The sequence below is a fragment of the Manis javanica genome, chromosome 7 (genome assembly GCF_040802235.1).
Source record: "Manis javanica isolate MJ-LG chromosome 7, MJ_LKY, whole genome shotgun sequence".
In the NCBI taxonomy this organism is placed as follows: domain Eukaryota; kingdom Metazoa; phylum Chordata; class Mammalia; order Pholidota; family Manidae; genus Manis; species Manis javanica.
The window spans coordinates 17,309,022-17,333,463 of NC_133162.1; the positions used below are offsets into that span (position 1 = coordinate 17,309,022).

A 24,442-nucleotide genomic window follows, 5' to 3' on the forward strand; every position below is an offset into this window, starting at 1 on the left:
GGAGAGGAAGGGACTTCGTTCCCCAACACACACACACACACACTCACACTCACACAGCCTCTTGTACTCTGTTATTTTCTAACCTTTCTCTCTTAGCAAGTGCAGTTCAGAAACATATATTATGTGAAGAAACATAGCTGGGATGATTGGTCCATAAGGAATGATTTCTGGAAAATTATTGACAGTATTGGATATTTTATTGTCTTACATAGTGATTAACAAAAATATTAAAAGAACTTGAAAGTGCACTTGGAATTTAAAAATTAAAAATCCCTCACATTTTAAATAATACCAGTTTTCTTCAAACCTTAAAGAAATGTCTTGGATAGCAAATGGAAATACTGTTTGCTAAATCCAGGATTCTGCCTTGAATTGGGCTTCATTATTGTTAACATCTATACATAACAGTTGTCCATTCCCAAAGGGCCGTCAGGGTGTGGTGACTGTTACTTCCCACATCAAGTACATGTGAATGTATGGGAGAAAGTGGAAAGAGAAATTATTATGTTCACTCTTTTACAGTGTAGTTCTAATCTTGCCTGCTTTTTTCCCCCCTTTCTGTTAAATTGATTCAGATCACCATATCTCTTCTATCTGGTCTTTCACAATTCCACATATATATTTCAACAGATGACAATGATTCTAACTAATATTGATATTTTAGATTGAGTTTACAAAACCTCTAAATGACAATCAGAGAATACAGATTAATGCCCATATAAATATATATGTACATTCTATATATACATAAACAGACATGCTCTTTATAAACTTATTAATATTGGGTTAGTCAAAATCCTTAAATTGTTAAAATCAACCTCATTTTCAAAGAACCCCTTTTTACCCCAGTTTGCTCCTCTATTTTGTTACAATTCAGCTGGCAACCTCAGGTAATCAAAGTCCCAGGTGCCTGGCAATGTGTTAATTGCTATGAGGACACGTGGAAAGAAAACAGATCAGTATCTGTCACCTTGAATAACAGTGTATTTGAAAATGAAACATAAAGTCAGTTGCAATAAAGTACAAAACCTTAGCTGTTTGCACTAACCTTAGAGTTAGCCAAACAAACTTAAGGCCTTACTTGAAAAGAGACAGAAGGATATTGCTTTAATTATACCTCTTAAAATCTGGCCACTTAAAACAACTATTTGTCTCTCTTAGCATTTGAAGGGGGTCAGCTGAGTAGCTACTCTGCAGATGCCATGGCCTGGGGCCAGGGGCCTGGTCCGTCTGGGCCCTGGCTGGAGGTGGGCCTCTATCAGCCAGAAGGTCATCTGGGGTGGCCATTCGGAGCTGCTCAGTTCTCCTCTATGTGGCCTCTTCACACGACCTGAACTTCTCAGAACATGGTGGCAGATCCAAGAGGGAACATCCCAAGAACCTGTGTTTCAAGAGAGAAAAGAACAATGGGTCAATCCTCTTAAGGGCCCTCCATTGCTGCAGCCTCACTACTGTAACAGTCCAGGACCAGCCTCCATTCAAGGGTGGTAGTCCAAGCAGAGGGATCAGTGAGGGATGTGAGGGGGAATGCGTGGCCATCTCTAATCCTCAAGGGATGTTCAAAGGCCCAGAGGTGGGAATTCCAGAGCAAGGCAAGTAGATGAGGAGCAGCAGGGACAGGTTTTCATAGGTTGGGTTGAGACAAATTATTCAACTGCTACAAAGATAGTGAATTTGTTTTAGTCTAAAAATAGGTTTATTACTTCATTTTCCAGTTGTAAAGATAGATGTAAACTAGATATGTAACACACAGCCTGACTGTCGTCCCCATGGCCACTGTATGGTGTGTAGGAAAGCTGTTAGGGGAGTGGATCCTAAGATCTCGCATCACATGGAGAATTTTTTCTTCTTCTCTTTTTACTGTATTTATATGAGATGATGGGTGTTACCTAAACCTATTTTGGTAATCATTTCACATGTACCTAAACCAAGCCATTGTGCTGTACAACTTAGACTTGTGAAAGTGATATATGTCTCTTATTTCTCCACAAAAACGGACACAAAGTAGGTTTGTTACTTCATATTTAGAAAGCCAGATGACATGAGCCATTTTAGCAAATATTTTCGTATTTACTAGTTTACAGCCTGACATCTGAAAAGATCACACCTGGTGAAAGTCTGTTATTTAATAAGTCAAGGAGAGATCATTACCAACAATCTTTGGGGTTTGTGTTTTCATGCAAATAAAGCCACAAACTAATAAGCACTTGCTAATAAATATCACAGATAAGACTGTAAGAGGACATTAAATTTATTTTTGAGGTTATAATATATTATCTACATTTTTAAGTAGTTATATTGAAATTTATCAGTAAAACAGTTAATACCATTGTTTACCTTGGATTTTAATATGATGGGGCTTGTTTTCATTTAGATAGCAGTTTTTTAAAAGTTTTTATCAGAAGGCACAGAAACTAGAGCATAAAGGTGATGTGTCTGAAAATGGACATATATTTCATTCTTCGTTTGTCCAATAATGATGTCTGGAATATGAAAATCTTGAACGTTCACAGTCTGAATAAAGTACTACGGTATTTTGTGATTGGTCTATCTTTGGCTAAATTATCTCAGTTTAAAAAAATGTGCAATGAAAATTGGGAGGTGAATGTATTAAATAGCCACTTTAATAAAAGTAAATTTAAATTATACAATTCATTTCTATATAATTAAGACACATTAGAAGAATTTTCTTCATAAAAATAAATTTAAATTCTATAGTTCATTTCTGTGTAATTAAGACACATATTATAGGAATTTTCTTCACTTTTCTTTCTGAAATTTCAGTGTTTGCCACTACACAATGGTGTAAAATAAAAGTAATCTTAAATATTAAAATGTGGTAATACCCCACCTCTATCAACACTGGAATTCTTCACCAAAAAGGTCCTGAGTCGATTTCTATATATATTCAAGTGCTGTTGGGTGAGGATATGTGGAAGGACACTCTCACAGGATCTCCAGCACACAGAGGAGTTGAAGGGTGTTATCAATTAACTGTGGTACAGCATTAAGAGCGACAAATGCTGAAAGAAAAAGGAAAACGTAATTTCCTCTTGACCTAAATATTTTCTAACTATGCAAGATTTTTGCTTTATGGTGCTTAAACAGTAATCAAATTTGCCTCTATGTTTTCCTCTACCAGTAGAATACATTTTGACTTGAATATATTTTCTTTCCCAATATATTTAGTCATCATTTATTTAACACTTACTATATGCCAGGCATTTAGTAAGCATTTCTTAAGCATTAAGTCATTTCCTCTCATATGTAAATTCTGTTGCCAGATCCACTTAATAGCATAGAAAACTAAGGCTAGGTGTTAGGCTGGAGGAAGGAAAAACAAGGATATGCAAACAGAACAGAGAGATACCATAAAAGGAGAATAGACCAGACCCCAAAGTCTGTGCCTTATATGGAAAGGGGACAGCTCTTCCTGAATTCCATCCTTCTGATGTGCCAACTGAGACCCGGATGTCAGCCTCCTCCCTCTTGGAAGGAAAAAAGTTTCTAGTTGTCTATTATGTCACCTTTAGCCAATCATACCTCTCCACACCCCCTAGGATAGCTTGCCCACTCCTCCCCCTCCTAACCCCTTATAAGCCCCCACCTCCCTGACTGGGTGTGACTTCCCCGGCCTGTAATACCCAGATGGGAGAACATCACCCAGGAATTGTGCTCAAATAAATTGCCTGGCCCTTTGTTGCCTCTCGTCGCCTGCTTATTTCAGCTAGAATTTATCTTACACTAGGCATCTGCAGATATACATGCCAGTAACTGCTAGGGCAAGAGTGTTAACTCAGACATTTGGATCAAGATTCAGTTATCTTAATTACATCATATTTTCCTAAAATTTTGCTCTTTTGTTCTGACAAAGATGTTTAATCCCCCCTTTTCTCTCTCCCTCTTTATCCCTCCTCCTTGCCCCCTCCCCCTCCATTTTATGTTATTTTTACTTCTGTGAGAAGATTAAAGGAGCTAAACAAAAAAGTTGAGTTTGGAAAGATGTGAGCATGGTTTTACAATCTAGAAGCACCTCTGTTCACGTTTGTGTGTTGTGTGTGTGTGTAGTGTAAAAAAGAAGGTTGTGTTGAAGGTAAAGTTACATAATCAAGTATTCCTCTATATTTTACATATAACTATTATTAGATCACATATTAGATTTCTAGCTTCAATTTTACCTTTAATCTTCTCAAATGCAATGTTTGCACCTTCTCAAAATTAGTGTCTTAACTCATATCATGACTTTAAAATATTTAAAAATATTTATTTCAGTGAAAAGTGTAAATTACATTTGGGAAGATGAAATCAGTTGGTAATAAAGTTAATATTAAATTTGAAGAAAAGATTTTTCATAACAGCTCAGTAAAAAGTATAATAAACGAAAATACAAAAGATACAATAAATGTAAATGAAGCCAGTAAAACATGCTTCAGAAGCCACTGAGCAGTGTATGACATGTTCTCCTTTTTTGATAGAGAAAATGAAGAACATCATACACATATTATGTATAGAATATGATTTTTTCTGCAATAATATGTATGGATATGAAAAAATACATTTAAAAAATGTTAAACTTACGATTGCATTTGAGATGTACTTATATCAACTAACATACATTTACTGAATACCTGAACTACCCCAGGCCTGGGGACACAGCAGTGTAACACCACTGGAAAAAAATCCCTGCCTTCAGACAACAGACAGCTGAAGCCAGTGGAGCGGAAGGGCTGATGGCTGGAAAGAAGGCCTGGAGAAAAGCCAAGAGGTCAGGGAATGCCAGCAGGGGAAGTGGAGCAATTTCAAAGGAGAGGGGACGTCCCTCCTCAGGAAGTATCGTTTGAACAGGTGCCCGAAGGACGCAGGCAAGTGAACCTGGGAGGTGTGGAGAGACGGAATTCTAAAGCGGGGTCCGGCTAGCAGAGGCCCTTGGGTGGGACGTGTCTGGGGCAGCAGAGAACGGCATGGAGATGTTGGGAGGGGCGCACGGCGAGGCGGCAGCCATTCAGGGCTTCCCGCCTATTGTACAGATTTAAGTCTGTGGCAGAAACGTGGCTCTCAGTCCCATCTCAGTGAGATGGGAGCCCCGGAGGGGCCTGAGCAGAGATTGATAGGCCCTGACTTACTTTTTAACAAGATCACCCCAGATACTGTGTTGAAAATCGATTACGGGTGGCTAGGAAGGAGACGAGTTGCAGGGACCCAGACGGACGGCGTCTCGTGTCAGGGCGACGGAACAGCGCTGCGCCTCGGGGTGGTCTCGCTGCAGCGGCGCCCCCCAGCGGCGGGCACGGATGCGGGGCTGAGGGAAGGGGCGGGCCCACGGCGCGTGCATGCGTGGTCCGAGCCCGTGCCGGCTGCGCTGGCCTTTGGTCGGGCAGGAAGACCTTGGCTGAAGGCCCTGAACGGGAGGGCCGGGGTGCGGCTGGACGTACTGGCACGGACACGGCACAGGGTGGCACCGTGGAATTCGGGTCTGGATACAGGGAGGGCGTGGACCAAGCGGGAGGCGTGAGCCCAGAGCTCCTCGGAGCCTGTGAAGCCGTCGTGGCGGGAGTTCATCCAGAGGCGGAGTGCAGACAGGCAGCGGTGGAGGCGGACGCGCCCCGACAGTAAGAGCTTGGGGGGCTGGGCAGGACAACCAGCGGGAGGGCCTGAGAGAGGCCGTCAGTGCGGTGTGAGGAAGCCCGGGGCTGTCCGATGAGGAAACCGCGTCGCAGAGGAGGCACGGAGCAAGCCCCTCAAGGGAAGCAGGTAAGTCAAAAAAGATGAAGTTGGAAAAAACATAAGTGGGTTTAGCAATTGTAAAATTCCCTTATTTCATTAAGGCGTAGGAAGGTAACAGCAGTAAATGCAGCCGAAAGTCACAGTTTAAACACAAGGAAGGATGACCTCCACAGAGTCTGATAATAAAGTTTTAATTAACACGACTGCGTTAAGCATTTAATGACCACAGCAAGGGATGTGTCGGATTTTGTGCTGTACAAGTGTGTTTATCTTTGAAAGTAATGATCAAAACAAAATGAAAGGATTCCGAATATTACTAGCTTAGGGGAATTTAAATTGTTTTCTTTCTTACTGTGAAACTAAGACACAATGGATTTTGAACTTACTGCATGTAAGCCTCTCAAACTTTTAATAGGAGCATTAAAAAAAGGCTAAGAGTCAATGGGTCACCATCCTTGCCTTCTGAACCGGTCAGACTAACCTGAGCGTTGATAATTTGCCACTCATTAATATGCTCAGAAAACTCGGAGAAATTACTCCCTGAAGCCTGTGCTGGACTAGTTTCCTATCACAGAGAAAGTCAAAGACACCGGGCTGCTCATAGTTGGTGAAAATGAGACCTGTAGCCCAGTCCTAGTTCCGTCATTAATTAGCTATGCACTTCTGGGTAAGTTAGCTAACCCAGGGCCTAAAATTATTTTCCTGTGATATTGTGGTGTTTTTTAATTATATACTAGTTATGCTTTAATATATAGTCTATATTTTGATATTCTTCAGTCAGTCCTCTATTAAAAAATTGAGGGGAACTACAATATATACAAGATCCACTAGATGGCAATATATGGCTTTGTAAATGGATGCCTTTTCATAGAAACTGAGGCTACCTAACAGTCAACCAAGAGCGTATTTAAGGTTCTCCAGGAAACAGACAGAAGACATTAACTAATTTCTCATACTGAAGTCATTATTGATGTTTGCAATATAAAGAGAAAGCATATGTTTTTAATCCTTTTGTTCTGGACCCACAGGTATTAATAGGGCTGTTTGGACATTTCATTTTAACCTTTTACTGCCTGCGTGGGTTATTTCATAACAAAGTAAACACAGAATTATTTGCATAGAGTCCAATTCTGAATTGAGTCCACGCAATACCCCAAATACTCTTACCCTCAGTCAAATGTACCAAGTCAATTATTCTTAAACTTTTTCATTGTAAAGAGCCATCATACTCCTCCACTAGAAAAGAAAAGGAAATATTTCCTTTTCAGCATATACATTTTTAAAATGGTGTTACCATTATCATTTTTTTATAGTAAGAGTAAAATATCCTTACTTTTAAAATTATGCTACTCATAAAACTATAAAGAAGAAAATAAAAGTCATCCTCAAGCAATAACAATGTTAATATGTTTCAGACAAACTAGTTTTGGTAGATGGAAAAGACAGATAGATGCATCTTTTTTATGTTAAAAATATTCTGAAAGCTTTCCATGTTAATAAATACGTTATTATATTAATGATCAGTAGCATTCAGTCATTTACAGGTAAATATTTACACAATTTATGCAGATAATGTTCTGAGGCAACATACTTGAGCTGAAATATATGGCTTTTCCCAAGAACACTATTTTTCACCAAACTGACAGAATTGGTCCCATTTAAAGATGATACCTGTCAGAGAGGGCCTTGTGCAGAAAGAAGGAAAAAGACAACAGAACACACCAGAACCTAACAAATGAGCTAATGAAAAATACATATCAGAAAAATTTGCCAGAAGTGGATTAGTCAACAAATATCAGGCAGCAACTTGAAAACAGTGAGGGAATGTATGACCTCTCTGAACATCTCATGGAAGGGCGCAAAGGAACACTTTTGAAAACGACATGGGCGACATGGAGAAAAGGCCAGAAAAAGAAAGTACAAAGTAACGCAAAGACCTGAGTTGAAGGTGAGTTGAGACAAAATGGCAGATATGGAAGGGAGATACTTTGCATTTTTTTGACACTCTGAGATCATAGTAAATGGAACAGAAATAAACTGTCAAGTATTAGAAGGAAGCTTGGCTGAAAATAAGGAAAAAGCTGAATTTTTAAGTCAAAAAGTGGACATGTCCCATGAAAAACTGACACAAACTATTAATAAGATACGTCTTTATGAAATTAATAGATTTGAACAAATACAAAAGAAGTGCCACTGAAATAAAGCATCTCCGACAGGCTAAAAGTAAAAAGGATGTACCAGACAAATGAAAATAAAATCTAAAAATGAGCATCTCATTTATCAAAGTTGATTTGAAAAGCAAAACAAAATTCGAATAACAATAGAAAGAGAGAACCTTAACAGTTAAAGGGTATAATTGCAATGAAGATATATTATTAATCAAATAACATGGTATCAAAAATGATAAAGCAAAAATTGCCCCAAAAAACAGGAAAGATGGAAAGAAAGACAATAATAATAGGAGAATTAAGTTATCTCTCAGAACAACACAGTTGAAGTACTCAAAAATAAATAAGGATATAGATCTAAATAAAATTAGTAATTAGCAGTCCCTTAAACATCTTAGGAGTCAGTCCATATGGTATTGTGTTATATAAATCACTAATACAAACACTGAGAAATGCTTTCAGAATGAAATGTTGAAGGATCTCTCATCACATACAAGACTATGTAGCTTTTAAAAATTGGAATATGCAATTTACAGCACAACAGAATACACTGACCAATAACTGTGTTTTTAAATGTTATATTATTTAAGTCTCAAAATCAATCCTGTTATTAGAGACTCCATGGCAATAAATTATCCTACTTTAAAACAGACTAGAGGCAGACTCCTGAAAGGGATCTTTGAAATTACTTTTCTACTTTTCTATAGCTATCTAATAAACGTTCCAATCCCTTCTTTATTATTGCACACTATAGTATAAAAGAAGCTGTATTGTTAGTGCATGGTAGAACTGATATTCAAGGAAAAACAAATTGCTTTCAAGATGTCATAAGCAACTCTATTCTTTCTCAGAGAACAATTTCTATTACAGTTCTAAATCTAAAGTCTATGAACCATATTTATTACCAGTGTTATTTCTAATAGTGGCATAAGCAGCCATTTCTCACTCAAATCCAATATCAATGTTAGTCTTGGAAGAGTCAAAGGCTCCAAGCATCTCAATATCCACCACCATCCCACATTCCCTAAGCCTTAGCCACTGTCCCCAGGCTCTGCTTGTTACAGCTCGTGGGTTTCAAGGCAAGTGAGTATAAGTCTTGGGACCTGGGTCTCACCTTTTACCTGGCTTCTCCCTCCTCCTTTAAAAAAAAAAAAAATATATATATATATAAAACAAAATCATAGTATATGTATCTTAAATACTATACAATTCATATAAACCTAAAGAAAAAAATTCTTTAGGTTTCAGTTTGACCTAGACTATTATCATGAACCAAATCATAGTATCAGTTTTTAAACATGCAAATCAATAGAATCCACAATATATCCTTTGCTTAGAGAGTCAAACTGAATTCCTGTTCTTCGAAGAACTCCCATTCCCTGAGGTAAACAGCACAGGCTGAGGCTCACTGTTCACGATGTCACCTTGAAGCTGCAGAATTTGAGGAACTGGCATAGTGAGGAAAACAATATCAAAGTGCTCGGGGGAGCCTGTTTCCTTGGAGACTTCCCACTTGTCATTTCTCAGGCTGATTGGGTCACACATCGTCTGACACAGACATCAGCACTTGTTCCAAAAGCAAAATCATGCTCATATAATCGGGGTTGTCCATTTGCATGAAGGGGAAGAGAGGAGTCATAAACTGGGTCCATTCAGGTCAATAAAATAGTGAAGTTCATCTTCTGCAACCCCTGGGGTTCACTTTCTTTACTTTCTTGTTTACTGGGAATTCCTCTCCTCTGGCATCCTTTGACCTCCCTATCAATGCCTGTTCTGGGGAAAAGATGACTACTACTATAATAAATACTAATAGGAACCATACTGCCTTTAATTAAGTGTTTACTGTATGCCAAGACTATGTCAAGCACTTAATATACATTATACCCATTAATTGCACAGATTCAGAAATGCCATGATTTAAAACTACATCCATGTAGCACTACAGCTCATTATCTTTGTAGGGCAAGTATTCATTTTAGTCAAGGTATTAGCAATTCTCTCTCATAGTAGAAATAAGAGCAATATTCCCTATTAAAGGAATTAATATTCCCTGTTAAACCTGAAAAAGGTCTCTGCAAGAGAAATCCGAGTCCTAATTGATGGAACAATTACCTTTATTAAGAAGAATCAGAATTAAGAGAAATACAATCTAAAACATCCTCTCACCACATTTTTCTCCTTTGCACTTATCCCATAGGTATTTTAACAATTGAGTAGTTCCTTGATTCATATTTTCTTTCCTTTTTATCTGTAAATCCCATGGCCAGGAATTATGACTACCTTGTTTCTATGTATAGTAGGTAGTATATATAGTATAGTACTTGGCACATACTCAAGTGTTTGTTTAAGAGAATGAATTCTGAATCATAAACTGAAAGATAACATAAAATTGGATCATTATCTCTCCTTGGTACATTAGCATTTACTTCACATTCCAATTTTCAGAAAACTTTGATTAAAAAACAAATCCACTTTTATGCAGCCTCAGGATTGGAAATGAAAAAAGGAACAAGGAAAAAGCACACTGAAAAAATGTTCCATGTTTCCTGGGATGCCTCATGTTCCTGGCCACTGAAAATTTAGCGGAAGTCCAAACTTGGCCATGAAGCTTCCTTTCTGTGTAGTTACTCCAGCTCAATGTGATCCTTCTCATCTGTGATGCCCTTCAACTGTCATTGCTTTTACCTCTCACTCTGACACTCATCCACAGTATCTGTGTGTTTTAGGTAGGTCTCATCTATCCAAAAATACCCCTGGCTCCTCCATGTCAGGTCTCCACAGCTCATATGCCTTTACATCTCTCACTTGAATAATGCTACAACATAGTAAGTACTTCCTAAACCTGTTTGTAGAAAATTAGAAATCAAATGCAAGTGTGTTAGAAGAAACATGGTGCTAACTAGGCCCAGGGGTCAATCTCTTGGAGGCAATTAGCATGCATATGTTCAAAGAATAGAGCAAGGGCTTGTAAACAGCAATCTGACTTGCCTGGAGTTTTCTCTGAAGCTGCTGTTTGGGGAAGATGCAAATAATTAGTGCTTTCAGCTCACACCCACCATCTACTTTACTCCAACCAGGACAGCTCCACTTCACTCTATTCTAATTTTTTAGGATGTCTCACCCCTGACCAAGTCACTGCTCCTGCCTCACCCTAGTCCTCACCCTCACCTGGATCTCAACTAAGTCAACTGCTTTTACATATTTTATTCCATTATGTCTTCACATAATATCCCCTTTAAAAAGGGCATTACATTGTTGGTGGTGAGCAGGTGTGTCTGTTTAAGGGAACTGAAGTCCATTGACCTGGAAATTCTCCATATCCAGACAAGCATCTTGGATATGTATCCCAGTGGTCCCAAAATGTTCTGAAGGTGTATGCAGTGGCTAAGTGTGGACCTCAGACCAGCAGCATAAGCAGCAACTTGGGACTTGTGAGAAATGCCCTCTCAGGCCCTCAGCCAGACCTACTGAATCAGAAGCCTTGAGGTTCAGGCCCAGCAACGGGTATCTAACAAGCCCCTTCAGGCTTGTTACAATGCACACTACAGTGTGAGAACCACTGGGGTAGACAGATAAACCCAAATCTAACATCATAGCTATCAAAACCACCCAAAAAGTGGTCTTTATCATGAGTTGAGGCAATGGTATTGCTGCACTTACTAGCCAGGAACTTTTCCTTTCCAGCTGCTAGGAGTGACATTTCTGGGAAAGTGGCATTTCCTTGTGAAGGTAATTAATGACTTTCAAAAAGACCACATGTTAAAGTCGATAGGCTCTGGAAAGTCATTTTAAAACAGAGATCTACATAAAATCTCTCAAGTGTCACTTCTGGCTCAGTAAATCTGGCCATGTCCCTCCCTCTTTTGTTTACTATCTGTTTATGGCTCCCTACTGCGCTGAGATGAACAATAAAATCTTTAACGCTGCTTACAGAGCCCCTGCCTCACTTGAACTTCATCTCCTACCGCTTTCTTCCCCATTCACTGCCCTCCAGCTACAAGGACCTTTTAATTCCTTGAATGCATCAACTCCCTCCTACTTTAGAACAGTTTCGATCTGACGTGCCCACTGAATGCAATTCTCATCATTCACCTATTGACCTAGTTCACTCTTGTTTACTCTTTGGGCACCAGTGAGAACAGTAATAGTTCTGCAAAGACGCTTTCCCTGACACACATTCCCCCACACTCTTCTGAAACTCACATTAGGTTTGGTATTATTATATGCTCTCTCAATGTTCTCATTCATTCTTCTTAGCATTTATTATGCACCTTGTGTGTGTGTGTGTGTAAATTAATTGTCTTCCCCCTCCCTGTCCCCACTGCGCTTTATATTAACAAAGGCAGGGGCTGTGTCTCTTATTCATCACTGTTTCCCCAGCACATAATATTTAATAAGAACTTAAAAATCTGCAAATAGCTATAAAGATATCAGAATACCAAGAAGGTTTAAACATTTTATAAAGACAAGTGTGTTTCTGTTATACACTTATTCAATTTATCCCCTGCCTTCCTCCATTTTAGGGAGAAAATACAAATTCATTTTCCTCCCATAATTTCCTTCAAACAGGTTTCAGGGAGCAGCAGTTCAGAACTGTTGAGATGGAACAGGAAGAGATGTGAACAAGGTCTAACTAAATGCATTGCCTAAAGTAAACAGAAGATTCTTAACCAAAACTCACAGGCTATCTGCCAGCTTCTCTGAAGGGACACTATTATGAATAAGGGCCATGATCACCTGCCTGGGAGAAATTTTAAGGCAGAACTGCCCAGGCTCACTTCCCCTACACCAATTTTATAAAGAAAATAAACACAAAAGTAAAAGGTTTAATTTTCAGATTAAACCTATCTTTTCTAATGAAAAGATCCTGTCAATTTTGATAAGTTACATTGCACATGTTGACTTTCCAGATTGTCCCTTTTAGAGTAGGCAATAAAATGAAAACAAAAGAAGGCAGCAATAGTTCTTCCTATTGGCGGGCAGGCCAAACCAAAAAAAAAAAAACCAAAAGAAAACAAAAAATGTTATCACCCTGACCTGGAAGCTAAATTCATCATTTTATGAATGATTTGAAAATATAGGTCTTATTCAAAAGCAAAAGGACTTCGTTCATCACTTCCCAAATGTCACTAGGAAGGAGCCACAGGTGAGTGCTCTCCCTGGGTGCATAAAGAAAGAAAATGGCTTTATTCCTTCCTGGGCCCTTCCCCTGGCGATGAGAGAGGGCAAGTACAAAAGGCACTCGGGGACTGTTCTCGTTGAGCCATGTGCCCACTGACCTGGAGCACCAGGGTGGGAGGCGAGCAGTCTTTCGTATTGTAGAGGAAAGGTCAGGAAGGAAATAGAAAGCCCTACAAAATAAATGTTAAATCAGAGAGTATGAGCACCCCTCGTTGCTTTACATGTGCTACTTAATAGAAGACAGCAGGGTCAGCTAGAATGGCATTCTGGTTTGTCACTTACTAGCCAAGCCTCCCTAGGCAAAGTACTTAACATTTTTCTCATTAGTGAATGGGGTAAAGATAACTATCTTGAACAATTGTTGTGAGAATTAGAAATGACACCTGTAAAGTGCCTAAAGTAGTGTCAGATAGTTAGCACTTAGTAAATGATAGAGGAGCTTTGTTATTTTGAATTTATCCTATCCCAACAACAATGAAAACCAAAAATATAAAACAACAGAAAATCACATTTTACTCATTCAAGGAAAAGATTGTATTAATGAGGAAGGCAGGCAGTTGGTAAAACTGATGTCAATAAACATAGTTTTCTCTAATATGTTTAATGGGAATATATCAGAATAAGAATAGAATAGAAGATCAAGAAGCACACATCTATTTCACAACCTGTTCTTGTTCTAATTATATATTGTCTATAGAAATTTGAACCTGTTCCAAAGTATACCTGATTAGACATCATATGTAGATAGTTTCCCTGGAAGTTGGTCCCTATCTAAATGACTATTGGTTGGACCGTCAGATTATGGGGTTGCAAGTTCAGCTGATTCCAAAACAGAGAGTATTTTTGGAATGACTTGGCCATTTGGATTCTTAGGCACTGGGGACATAAAAAGGTCAGCTTCATTCAAGTAGTTCATTATTTAAACTAATATTTATCAAGTGATTACTATGTACTTGGCCTGTTATTTGCTTGGCTCGACAAGTACATTATACCCTTTATTCCTCACAACACTTTAAAAGAGGTACTGTTATTACTTTCATTTTTCCATTGAAAGAATTAGAATATAGATTTTAAACCTTTCCTAATATTACATAGCCAGGAAGAGGTGGCAGAACATAATCTGAACCCAGGTCATTCTGATTCCAAGAACTCTCAATGTACATTGTGGAAATGCTAAAATACTTCTGTGGGCCATTTATAGGCTATTTTAAAGAAGCTTAAAGGGTGTTTAAAGGGATATAACAAAACAGAGAGTATTTTTGGAATGACTTGGCTATTTGTAAAGTTAAAAATGGTACAGACAGGGTCTACAGATCCCATAGTACTAGATCTGGTTAGAGGGAGGAAAGGACTCTTGAAACATTACAAAGAGAATATTAAAATAAAGAAAAAGTTTATATATACTCAAATTATATAGACCTTTAACTAAATTATATAAAAATTCATTTCTTAAGTAAAGCAGAAAGTATATCAGAAAATAGACTTATTTATTTATATAAGGACTTTTATCCTGCTATTTTCCTGTGTTTTCCAAATTTTCTACTAGTGTGTCTTAAAAGTTACTTTTTGAAATAAACAGTATTTTACATAATGATAAGAAAATTTATAGATGTCATTGTCCCAAGAGGCTATACAAATTGAAAATAAAATGTTTTCACTAAGAATTGGCTAAATTAGGACTGTCATCTAATATACATAAACATATGTGTTTTTAAGTTTATCTATAAACAATATATATATATTAGAAATCTATATCACTATACCTACCATGTGCAAGGTACTATTAGATTCTATGTGAGGTACAAATAACAAGATCTCTTTTTCCAAGAGTTTCCAAGGCAAAATTGGAAGATAAAACATAAATTCTCCCAAATACCTAACAGAATAAAGATGTAGGTATAATGTATACAAGGACTGTCCCTCTGCCAGAACATCAGCTATATGAGGGGACAGACTGTGGCTCTCCTATCACTAGTGCCTAAAATAGTGTCTGGCATATAGTAAGTACTCAATAAAAGTTTTAGAAAGAGTGGATGAATTGGTGTGTACATGCACGGATAGATAATCGGTAAGCAGTTCAGGATTTCAGTAAGCATGCACATCTAACGGGTCATGTGAAAATCACGATAGAAATGTATTTTAAAATGCTATGTGGTGGCAACATATGAAGCTGATGGTGACATTCTACAAAATATCCAGCAATGTCAACATCTGTGATAGTTAATTTCATGTGTCAGCTTGACTGGGTCATGGGGTGCCCAGATATTTGGTCAAAATTATTCTGGGTATGTCTGTAAGGGTGTTTCGGGTGAGATTAACATTTAAATTGGTAGAGTGAGTAAAGCAGATCTCTCTCCCTAATGCAGGTAGGCCTCATCCAGTTGAAGGCCTGAATAATACAGGAAGTCTGCAAATACAGAATTCTTCCTGCCTGAACAGCCTTTGAACTGGGCATCAGTTTTCATCCCTGCCTTCAGATTCAAACTGTTAACATGCTCTTCTTGGGTCACAAATTTGCGAGCTTTCAGACTAAAAATACACTGTCAGCTCTCTTGGCTCTCAGGCTTTTGGAGGGGAATTAAATCATTGGTTTTCCCAGGTCTCCAGCTTGCCAACTCGCCTGGCAGATCTTGAGACTTGCCAGCTTCATAATCACATGAGCCAATTCTTTATAATAAATCTCTCTCTCTCCATACATATATATGCACATATATATGTATATATTATATATCCTATTCTTTATAATAAATCTCTCTCTCTCCATACATATATATGCACATATATATGTATATATTATATATCCTATTGGTTGTTTCTCTGGAAAATCATGAGTAATACACATCATAGATTGAGTCCTAGATGCAGAAATGGTCTAACCCAGAATTGTGTTCTCATGCTGGATATTCAACCTCATTGACCTCTGCCATGTCAGTGATGATGCAAAAATATATAAATCATCCATTTTTACCAGGGTTAAACTTTGCCTCTTTTAATAGTTTTTATAATAGTTATTAGCTAAAATAATAATTATATTATCATTTTTTATGATAATTATTATATCAGGGATTCTTGGGGTTCTCACTAAGTAATATTTAAACCAAAACATTAAATATTCTAGAAAGAGCTTATGAAACAAAATAAATTCTCAGCTTATACCTTTCATCAGAGATCTTGAATTGGGCACTTAATTTTGATTCATCAAGAAGCCTACTTCTGTTAAAAAAAAATCATTTATTATCCAAGATCACTATCATCTTTTTTTAAAGTACACTTTCAAAACACTCATTAAATACGTAAAGACCAAATGAAATCCTAATAGAAAATGAGCAAAGATTATAATAAGAAATTCACAGAAAAAAAATTCAAAGAGCTGTTTAGCAAAACAAAGATGCATAAAGTCACTCGTAATTAAGTAATGCAAATCAAAACAAAAGATGATACCATTTTAACCTATTGGCAAAAATTTTCAATGTCCATAATATGAAGATGTGCAGATGTTCTCATTCACTGTTGATGATTATACAGTCTTTAAGAGAAATAGATGGCACAGCCTAGTTATATGAAAAATGAATATACTGTTTGATACAGCTATGGTATTGTTAGCAATTAGTCCTACAGATACGCTTACAAAAATATGTTAGGGTCAGACACTGCAGGAATATTGGTGTTAGCAAAATCCAAAACAATCCCACACCTTCCAAACCTAAATATTTACCAAAAAGTTAATAGTTAAATAAATGATGGTACAAATATACCATGAATAGTGAACAGGCACTGCAAAGAAGGACACTCCTTGAATCTGCTGATATGAAAATAGACCCAAGATGTGATTCAGTCTATCATGATGTATTAGGATTCTCCAGAGAAATGGAACCAACAGTATATATATAGATACAGATAAAGATAGGTAGGTAGAGATACTGATTTATTATGAACATAGACCAAACAAGGTATACAATGGTTATGTAAAAAAAAATACTGTGTGTATATTTAAAAAAGTAAATATAAACGTACATGATAGATAAATAGAGACAGTCATGTAGATCAATAGATAGATTCATAAACAGCTTTCTGGAAGCATACATTGGAAACTGTTTTTAATGATTCCTTCAGAGGAAGGAAACTAGCTTTGGAGTCATGAATATGAGAACAGCTATTTTACTTTATAACTTTATAGTATTATTTAATTATGTGTATAACTTTTATTTTTAAATGCTAATTTAAAAAGAAGGCAGAGAAAATTCTATTCTCACCTGTCTTTCAAGTAATGCTTAGTAATTGAAGAAACTCCTTGAGGTGCCACAAAGTTAGAATCTCCTTCTTTCATCACCATTCCTTCAATAGGAGAGGCCAGAAGCTTCAAAATGCCATGAGTTATGTTGGTTTTGAGGAAGAGGACAGAGCTGTGATGAAATAAAAACTGAAATAAGACAATATATATGTAACATAATTATATACTATAATTAGCTATAAAATACTATATTCTCTTTCAAGAATTCTTAGAGATTATAATCCTAAATAATAACTAGAAATCTTCATATGATCAACTCAACATGTTTTGTGTTAATAAAACTTATAATTCAGGCGAAGAACAGATATGTTTTGAGAATCCATAAGTCTTTTGCTGACATTAGCCAAAGGCCTGTTTTCTCATACACTTCAAAATTAAAGTCAGTGAAGATAAAGACAGGTATTCAGTATACCAATTTTAAATTTAAGATTGACTTCCATCACAGCTCTGTCCTCTTCCTCAAAACCAACATAATTCTTATTTATTGAGCCTTTATGTTCCATGTAACATTTCATCCCATCTTCACAAGAACCCCGTGAGCCATATAGTACAGTTTTCCCACTTAGGTCAATATTTTATTGTTAATACTATCAAGAAGGATAATATAATTATTATTATAGCTACTATTATAAAAACTATTACCAGAGACAAAACTTTAACCCTGGTAAAAATGGGTAATTTAAATATTTTTACATCATACAATTAGTAAGTCTGATTCCAACCCTTTTAACTAACTCACCTTTGGTGTTTTTTGGCATAATGAGGAGTACAGGTGACATACTATGCACCCAAGTCGATGGTGCTCTGTGGATTCTGAGGGTTGCTGGCAGGAGTCATTCTTCCCCCTTGGGTTAATCCACAGGAAACTGTCTTAAGTGCATTAGAATCCATCTTTTGCAATTTAAGCTATTCACCTCAGGCTACCCCAAATGGATTATTTTACAGCTGTTTTAGAAGACGTTTGGGTTTTTTGTTTTTTGTTTTTCAGTTGAAGGCTTTGTCATCTAGTCAGGAAGTAGTTAATAGAGACAATCTGGTCTCCTATTTTTTAAAAAGGACACATAAATAATGCAGCAGTGTTCAGCACTGTGCCTGCAGCATACATTTACCAATTTAATTAAAATGAATGGATACGATAAAACAAAATAATGAGTGAAATGTCAGAGTGAATCCCTTTCTGATTTATTCATTCAGGCTATCACTCTTGCTGTCAGGTTTCATGAGAATAACATAACTGTAAACTAGATCTTTGTAAGTCCTTGGTCAGTGGGGTCTTCGGGATTCTCATAATCTGGAGAAAGCTGCACAAGCACAGACGGGCCAAGATGAAAAATCACTTATTGGCGATAGGCCCAAGCTTTGCAGACTGACCAGAAGTCCTCCCAGCCCTCCTCCGAAGTGTGCGCGATGCTCCCGCCGCGGGGCCTCAGCCCGGCCGGATCGGCCCCCAACCGGCTAGGGATCAGGCCTCCGCCCGGCGACGAAAGCCCCCGGCCACGTGACGCGGCGCGTACTGCGCATGCCGCTGCCAGGCCCGCTATTCACAGACTTAGCCGAGTGGGACCCTCGCCACCTCAGGAGCCGGGGGCCAAGCTGGCTTTTTTCCCCATTTCGTTGGTTAGAGACCCACCTGAGTCCTCAGCCTTGCCCCACACAGAGAGGTGCAGAGGGCCGTACGTCTCTTTCCTCAGCAGCGCAGCACCCAGGCTTCCTGTGAGCCCGACGCCCACGATCAGCACCCGCGCCATGGCCCTGCGTCTCCGCGGCCAGGCTGGTGGCCGGCAGCCGGTGGGACGGCGGCCTGGGGCGCCCTCCGCGCTCCAGACCCCGACGGGCCCCTGAGCAGTACCCCGAGCCGGCCTGCAGGGGGCAGAGAGGAGGCGACCCGAGCTGCGTGGCCGGTCAGCCTTGAAACCGCGGTTTGCGGATACAGAGCTGGGTTCCCAGGACGCTGGAGCCGTCAGACGAGCTGTCACCTCGGGCCCGGAAGAGCCTGGAAATCTTGAAGGTTGGAGTGTGAGGGCCGCCTCGCCACAGGGCTGACCCTGACTACAGCGGAGGCCCAGCCGAACCTCACTGCTAGGGTAACTGTCTGTCTGTTGGGGCCTTTTCTGTCTTAATATTCCAAGTCTGATGCCAGAGCAAGCTTCCTTCCAGCACCTTCTTGGCCACTGTTCACATGCTAGAAAAAGATTTTGGAATCAAGGAAAGCGTTTTCTTAAACTAGCCCTCTGGCTTTGTGTATGTTATGTAACCCTTATCAACCTCAATTTGCCCATCCTTACTTAAATGGAGACAATAATGTTCTATATTCCAAATTTGTGGAAGTTAAAGATATTTATTTGGTTGACCATGAAACCGTAGGTAAGTCACTCCTCCAGTGAAATTTTATATCAGATCACATTCTAAATGTTCTAATGGATGCACAGATGAACAAGATAAGAATTCATGCCATTAGCAGTGTTTTTTTCCTACCTAACATTGTCCTGAAAATTCTCAATGAAACAACAAAAAACAGAAGTCTGAGCTATTTAAAAATAAAGAATTAAGTCATATTGAATTGTAAATAAATTATTACCTGGAAAACTAGAGAAACTGAATAGCTCTCAGAACTAATAAGAAAATTGACATTGTTAGCAAATTATAATGAAAACATTTAAAAATCAGAAGTTTTACTTTATGTCTACATAAATAACCAGGTATCAAATTAGTGATGGATTAATATTGTGTGTATCTAATAAAAGATAAGAAAACTTGAAGAAAATATAGGTGAACATATATATAGGCTAAGAAGACATTTCTAAGCATAAAAACAAAAGATGGAACTGAACAAAAAATGTATACATAATAATTTACAACCTGTATGTTACTAAGTACAAATAATGGACAGATTTTTGGAACATGTATTAAAGATGAACATTTAATAAATACTCTTGTATAAAATATTAAAAACATTAAATGCCAATACCCAAAAGGAAAATCTTCACAGATTGAATAGAAAGAAATAGAGTCTGATAAACATATAAGAATGTTTAACTTTTCTATATTCAAATACAAATTAAAATGTAATACCATTTTTCTTTTTGGGGTAATTACTTTTGAAAATGTTAGAAAACATTTTCTTGCTTACATTTGGCAAGAACATAGTAAGATGCACCTTAATGTGTTATTGGTGGAAGTGTAATGGACAAGTTACTGGAGTACAATTTGATAATATATCAAAAGTCTTAAACCTATGCCTTTGAAATGAGACATTCCAAATCTAAGCTTTTAAGAAAATAATCCACAGATATACATTAAGATTTATGTAAACTTTTGGTTACCTCAATGTTATAGAAACATTGAAGTATACGAATCAATAAAAGATTGATTATATTAATCCATACATCTATGTAAAGGTACTAAAAAACATGTTTTTGAATGTATAAGTACATATAAGAAATTAATTATCCTATAATGCTGAAAAACAGGCTACAAAACTAATAAAATTCCAGATTCTTGTAAACACACAGAGACACAAATACATAGACAGTATTAGAGAAATATGAAAGGAAGCAGATGTACTTAATTAAATTTTAAGCATTTTATAAAGACCATATATTTATAACCATTTACTTATTTGTTAGTTAAAAATAAAGTGAGTATGCTAGACAGAATAAGCTAATAAATGTCTGTCTTAAAGTTGTTCATAGTGTCAGAGATTTCTGTGAAATTAAAAACAAATAATGTGATTCACAGCCATATTCTAGAATCTCCAATGTCTAGCTGGGAAGGGTATTTGAGGTAATCTATTTCAACCACCCCTACCACCACCATTTTACATACGTAAATATAGATGCCAAGTTTAATTGAATTTGCCCAAGGTTACACAGTATCTCAATGATAAGACCAGGACAGGTACTCATGGTCTTTTGAGTTTGTACCCCCTTTTCCATTATCTCCTCCTGCTTCCTCACTTCTTGTTAACAGTCTTACCATCTTGCACAATCAGGCCTAAACATCATTGTCATCTTCAATAGCTTCTTTTTTCTCATCCCTAATATCTATCAGTCCTCTGGTGTTTTTGGCCTCTTCCATCTCTTAAATCCAATCCCATGCAATTGTACACTAGAGAAGTCCAAATACTACTTCCACCAGCAATGTACTAAAGTGCTAGTTTTAGTACATTCTTGTCAATGGTGAACATTTAGCATTTTGGAAAGTACTCACCAACAAATTAATTTTTACTTAAGTTCAAGCAGTAACTAGTTCTCACCTGAATTTTACAATAGCTTTCTAACTGGTCCCCCTACTCCTGGTCTGTATTCTGCACCAAGCATCTAGATGGGTCACTACCATCCTCAAAAAACTTTCAGTAGTTCTCAATTTCATACAGTATGAAGTTCAGCTGCTTGGCATTAAAAGAATTCAGTGATAGGATTTCCCCAACCCATGTGTATCTTGTCTTGGTAACCTTTATATGTCCTGTGCTATGGCCAAGTTGATTTATTGTATGTTCCCCAAATACATCATCAGATTTTCCACTTCCCTTTGCTTATGCTGTTCTTAAATATAGAGCATACATTTTGACTTGTGTTTCCAGGAGTTGTAAATTGCATTAATTTTTCACTATCTTTTTCTTCTCCTCTATGACCAACAAAGAGTTATCCAGAATTTTGGATTCTTATGAACCACTGAAGAGAGGTAGCCATGGTGGCTTATGACTTCTCATTATCTTAGTGTTTAGGATTGGGATAGCCACCCCAACTTCCAGCAAGGATTATATTAGTCCAGAGCTATAACCATAGGGTTGTGGATCTACAGTTGCTTACTGGTACTAGTGTATCTTTTGGGGGAGATTTGGGAATGACTAGCTGGACGTACAAAGAGTAGGATTGAAAATAGCTGGGACAGATTTACTGATATTTAACCCTTCCTAGTCACTGTGACCTTTTCTCTCCTTTCGTGTTCCTGATCTTTGCAAGGCTGTCTCCTTCTGACCATTCAAGTCCAGCTTAAAAGTCACCTGAAACAAGGCCTTTAACATTTGACCTAAAGAATGGCTACCCACTGACTCTCTTTTCCACTAATGTTTTATTTTCTTTGTATCACTTTATCACTTTTAGAAGTTATCTTGCTTTTTTGCCTGTTTATTCATTTATTTGGTATTGTCTTTCTCCTACTAGAATTTAAACACCAAGAGGGCAGAAACATTGTCACATTCAGTAAAGTATCCCTGGCAACCAGAATCAGAGACTGAGTTCACTAACTGTTTGCTTAGAAGGTTTACAGCCTTTCGAGGACAATGCTTAAAGTAAGATAGGCTGAATGGTGATATGTCAGTTGGGTGATTTCAGTGTTAAATATCTTTTATGTATAATGTGACTGTAACAATATGAAATACCATGCCAATCAGCAAAGAATATCTACTTGTGTGATTCACAGCTCTGTCCTTACTTAACTGTGTTATTAACAACTTGGATAATCATCGATGGCATGTCTAACAGGTTTTGGAGGGCCTAAAATGAAGATGAATAGCCCTATGAGGCTATTTTAAAATCAGTATTTTAAAGATTTCAATAGGCAGTCACTGAGACAAATTTAACCAGAAGAAAAGTGAACAAAGGTATTCAAAGTTTTACCCTTGTATTTAGAAAATAATTTTACAGAATCAGGAAAAGAGAGTTTAGAATTTTAGTTAACCCTAAGCTTATTACGAGTTAACTATACTAGAGCAAAGAACCTGAGCTATGATAAATGAATTGTAGTGTGCAGAACAACAGAGGTGATAGCCCCACACTGTTTGGACTGGCCGGACCACATCTAAAATATTATGTTCAGTGCTGGATAGAAGATTTTGAGAGGGTCATTCAGAAACTGGTGCCATTCCAAAGAAAAGAGACCAGGATGATAAGCAGACTTGAAATGTGTGAGCAGGTAAAGAGGATGGAAATTTCTAGCCTAGTGAAAACATTGGGGGAACATGAAAGCTATGTTTGAGTACATGAAAAATATTAAGGGAGAAAAACAGTTGGAATATTTACCTACATATCTACCATTTCCAGTGTTCTTTATTCCTTTTTGTAGATCTGAATTTCTATTTTGTGTAATTTGCCTTCAGTTTAAAGAAATATTAGTGTTTTAAGTTGAGCATATCAGCCTTTAATGAATTCTCTTGGGCTTTTATTTGCCTGATTATGTGTCCACTTCTGGATATATATATAAAAGAAGTGAAAGCAGAGACTCAAACAGATATTTGTACACCTATGTTCATAGCAACATTATTCACAATGGTGAAAAGGTGAAGTCAACCCACTGTCCATTAACAGATGAATGGAGAAACAAAAGATGGTATGTACACACAGTGGAATATTATTCAGCCTTTAAAAGTAAGGAAGTTCTGATGTATGCTACAACATAATGAACCTTGAAGACATTTAAGTTTAGTGAAAAAAGCCAGTCACAAAAAGGCAAATACTGTATGATTCCACTTCTGTAAGGTAAGTGGAGTAATCAAGTTTATAGGAACAGAATGGGGAGTTGTTTAATGGTCGTGAAAAATTTCTGGACATTGGTTTCACAATGTAAATATACTTAACACTGCCAAACTCTACACTTAAAAATGATGAACATTGTACACAATTAAAACTTGTACAAGAACAAATGTGATAGAATTACCAATACATTTTTCAAAATTAAAAGTATAGAAGAAATTCCAATAAATCTAGATTCCTGAAATTAGATAGCTGGAACACTGTCCATTATGATAGAAAATAACTTCTTCATATCTAGCTGAAATTCCTTATAAAATGTAAAATATTTAAAAAATATTTCCACTGTGAGTTTGATTTTTTTTAGATTTTTTTTTACAAGCTACAGATTGACATTTCTTTATAAAGCCATCTTATACAAAATATACCAATTATTAATTGCAGTCTTATATATGCACATCATCTAAAACTAAAGAAAAGTATTTAGAATCTTTCAAATTTTAAATCAATTGATTTATATATTCTTAGAAAATGTTTGTATTATATAAGCAATTGGTGGCTTAATTGAAGATCTTCAATTTGTAAAATTTCATTTTTAGGCTTTTCCT

General features: G+C 37.2%; 1 protein-coding gene across 1 annotated transcript; it reads right to left on the reverse strand.

The window, feature by feature from the left end:
- Window positions 1–40: 40 nt before the first annotated feature.
- LOC140850537 (uncharacterized) lies at window positions 41–19,846 on the reverse strand. The gene is made up of 3 exons (XM_073241666.1): window positions 19,840–19,846; window positions 18,995–19,546; window positions 41–1,381 (listed from the first exon to the last, which is right to left on the reverse strand). The coding sequence occupies exons 1-3, from the start codon at window positions 19,844–19,846 to the stop codon at window positions 1,158–1,160; spliced, it is 783 nt and encodes a 260-aa protein (XP_073097767.1). The 3' UTR covers window positions 41–1,157.
- Between the last annotated feature and the right edge of the window lie 4,596 nt (window positions 19,847–24,442).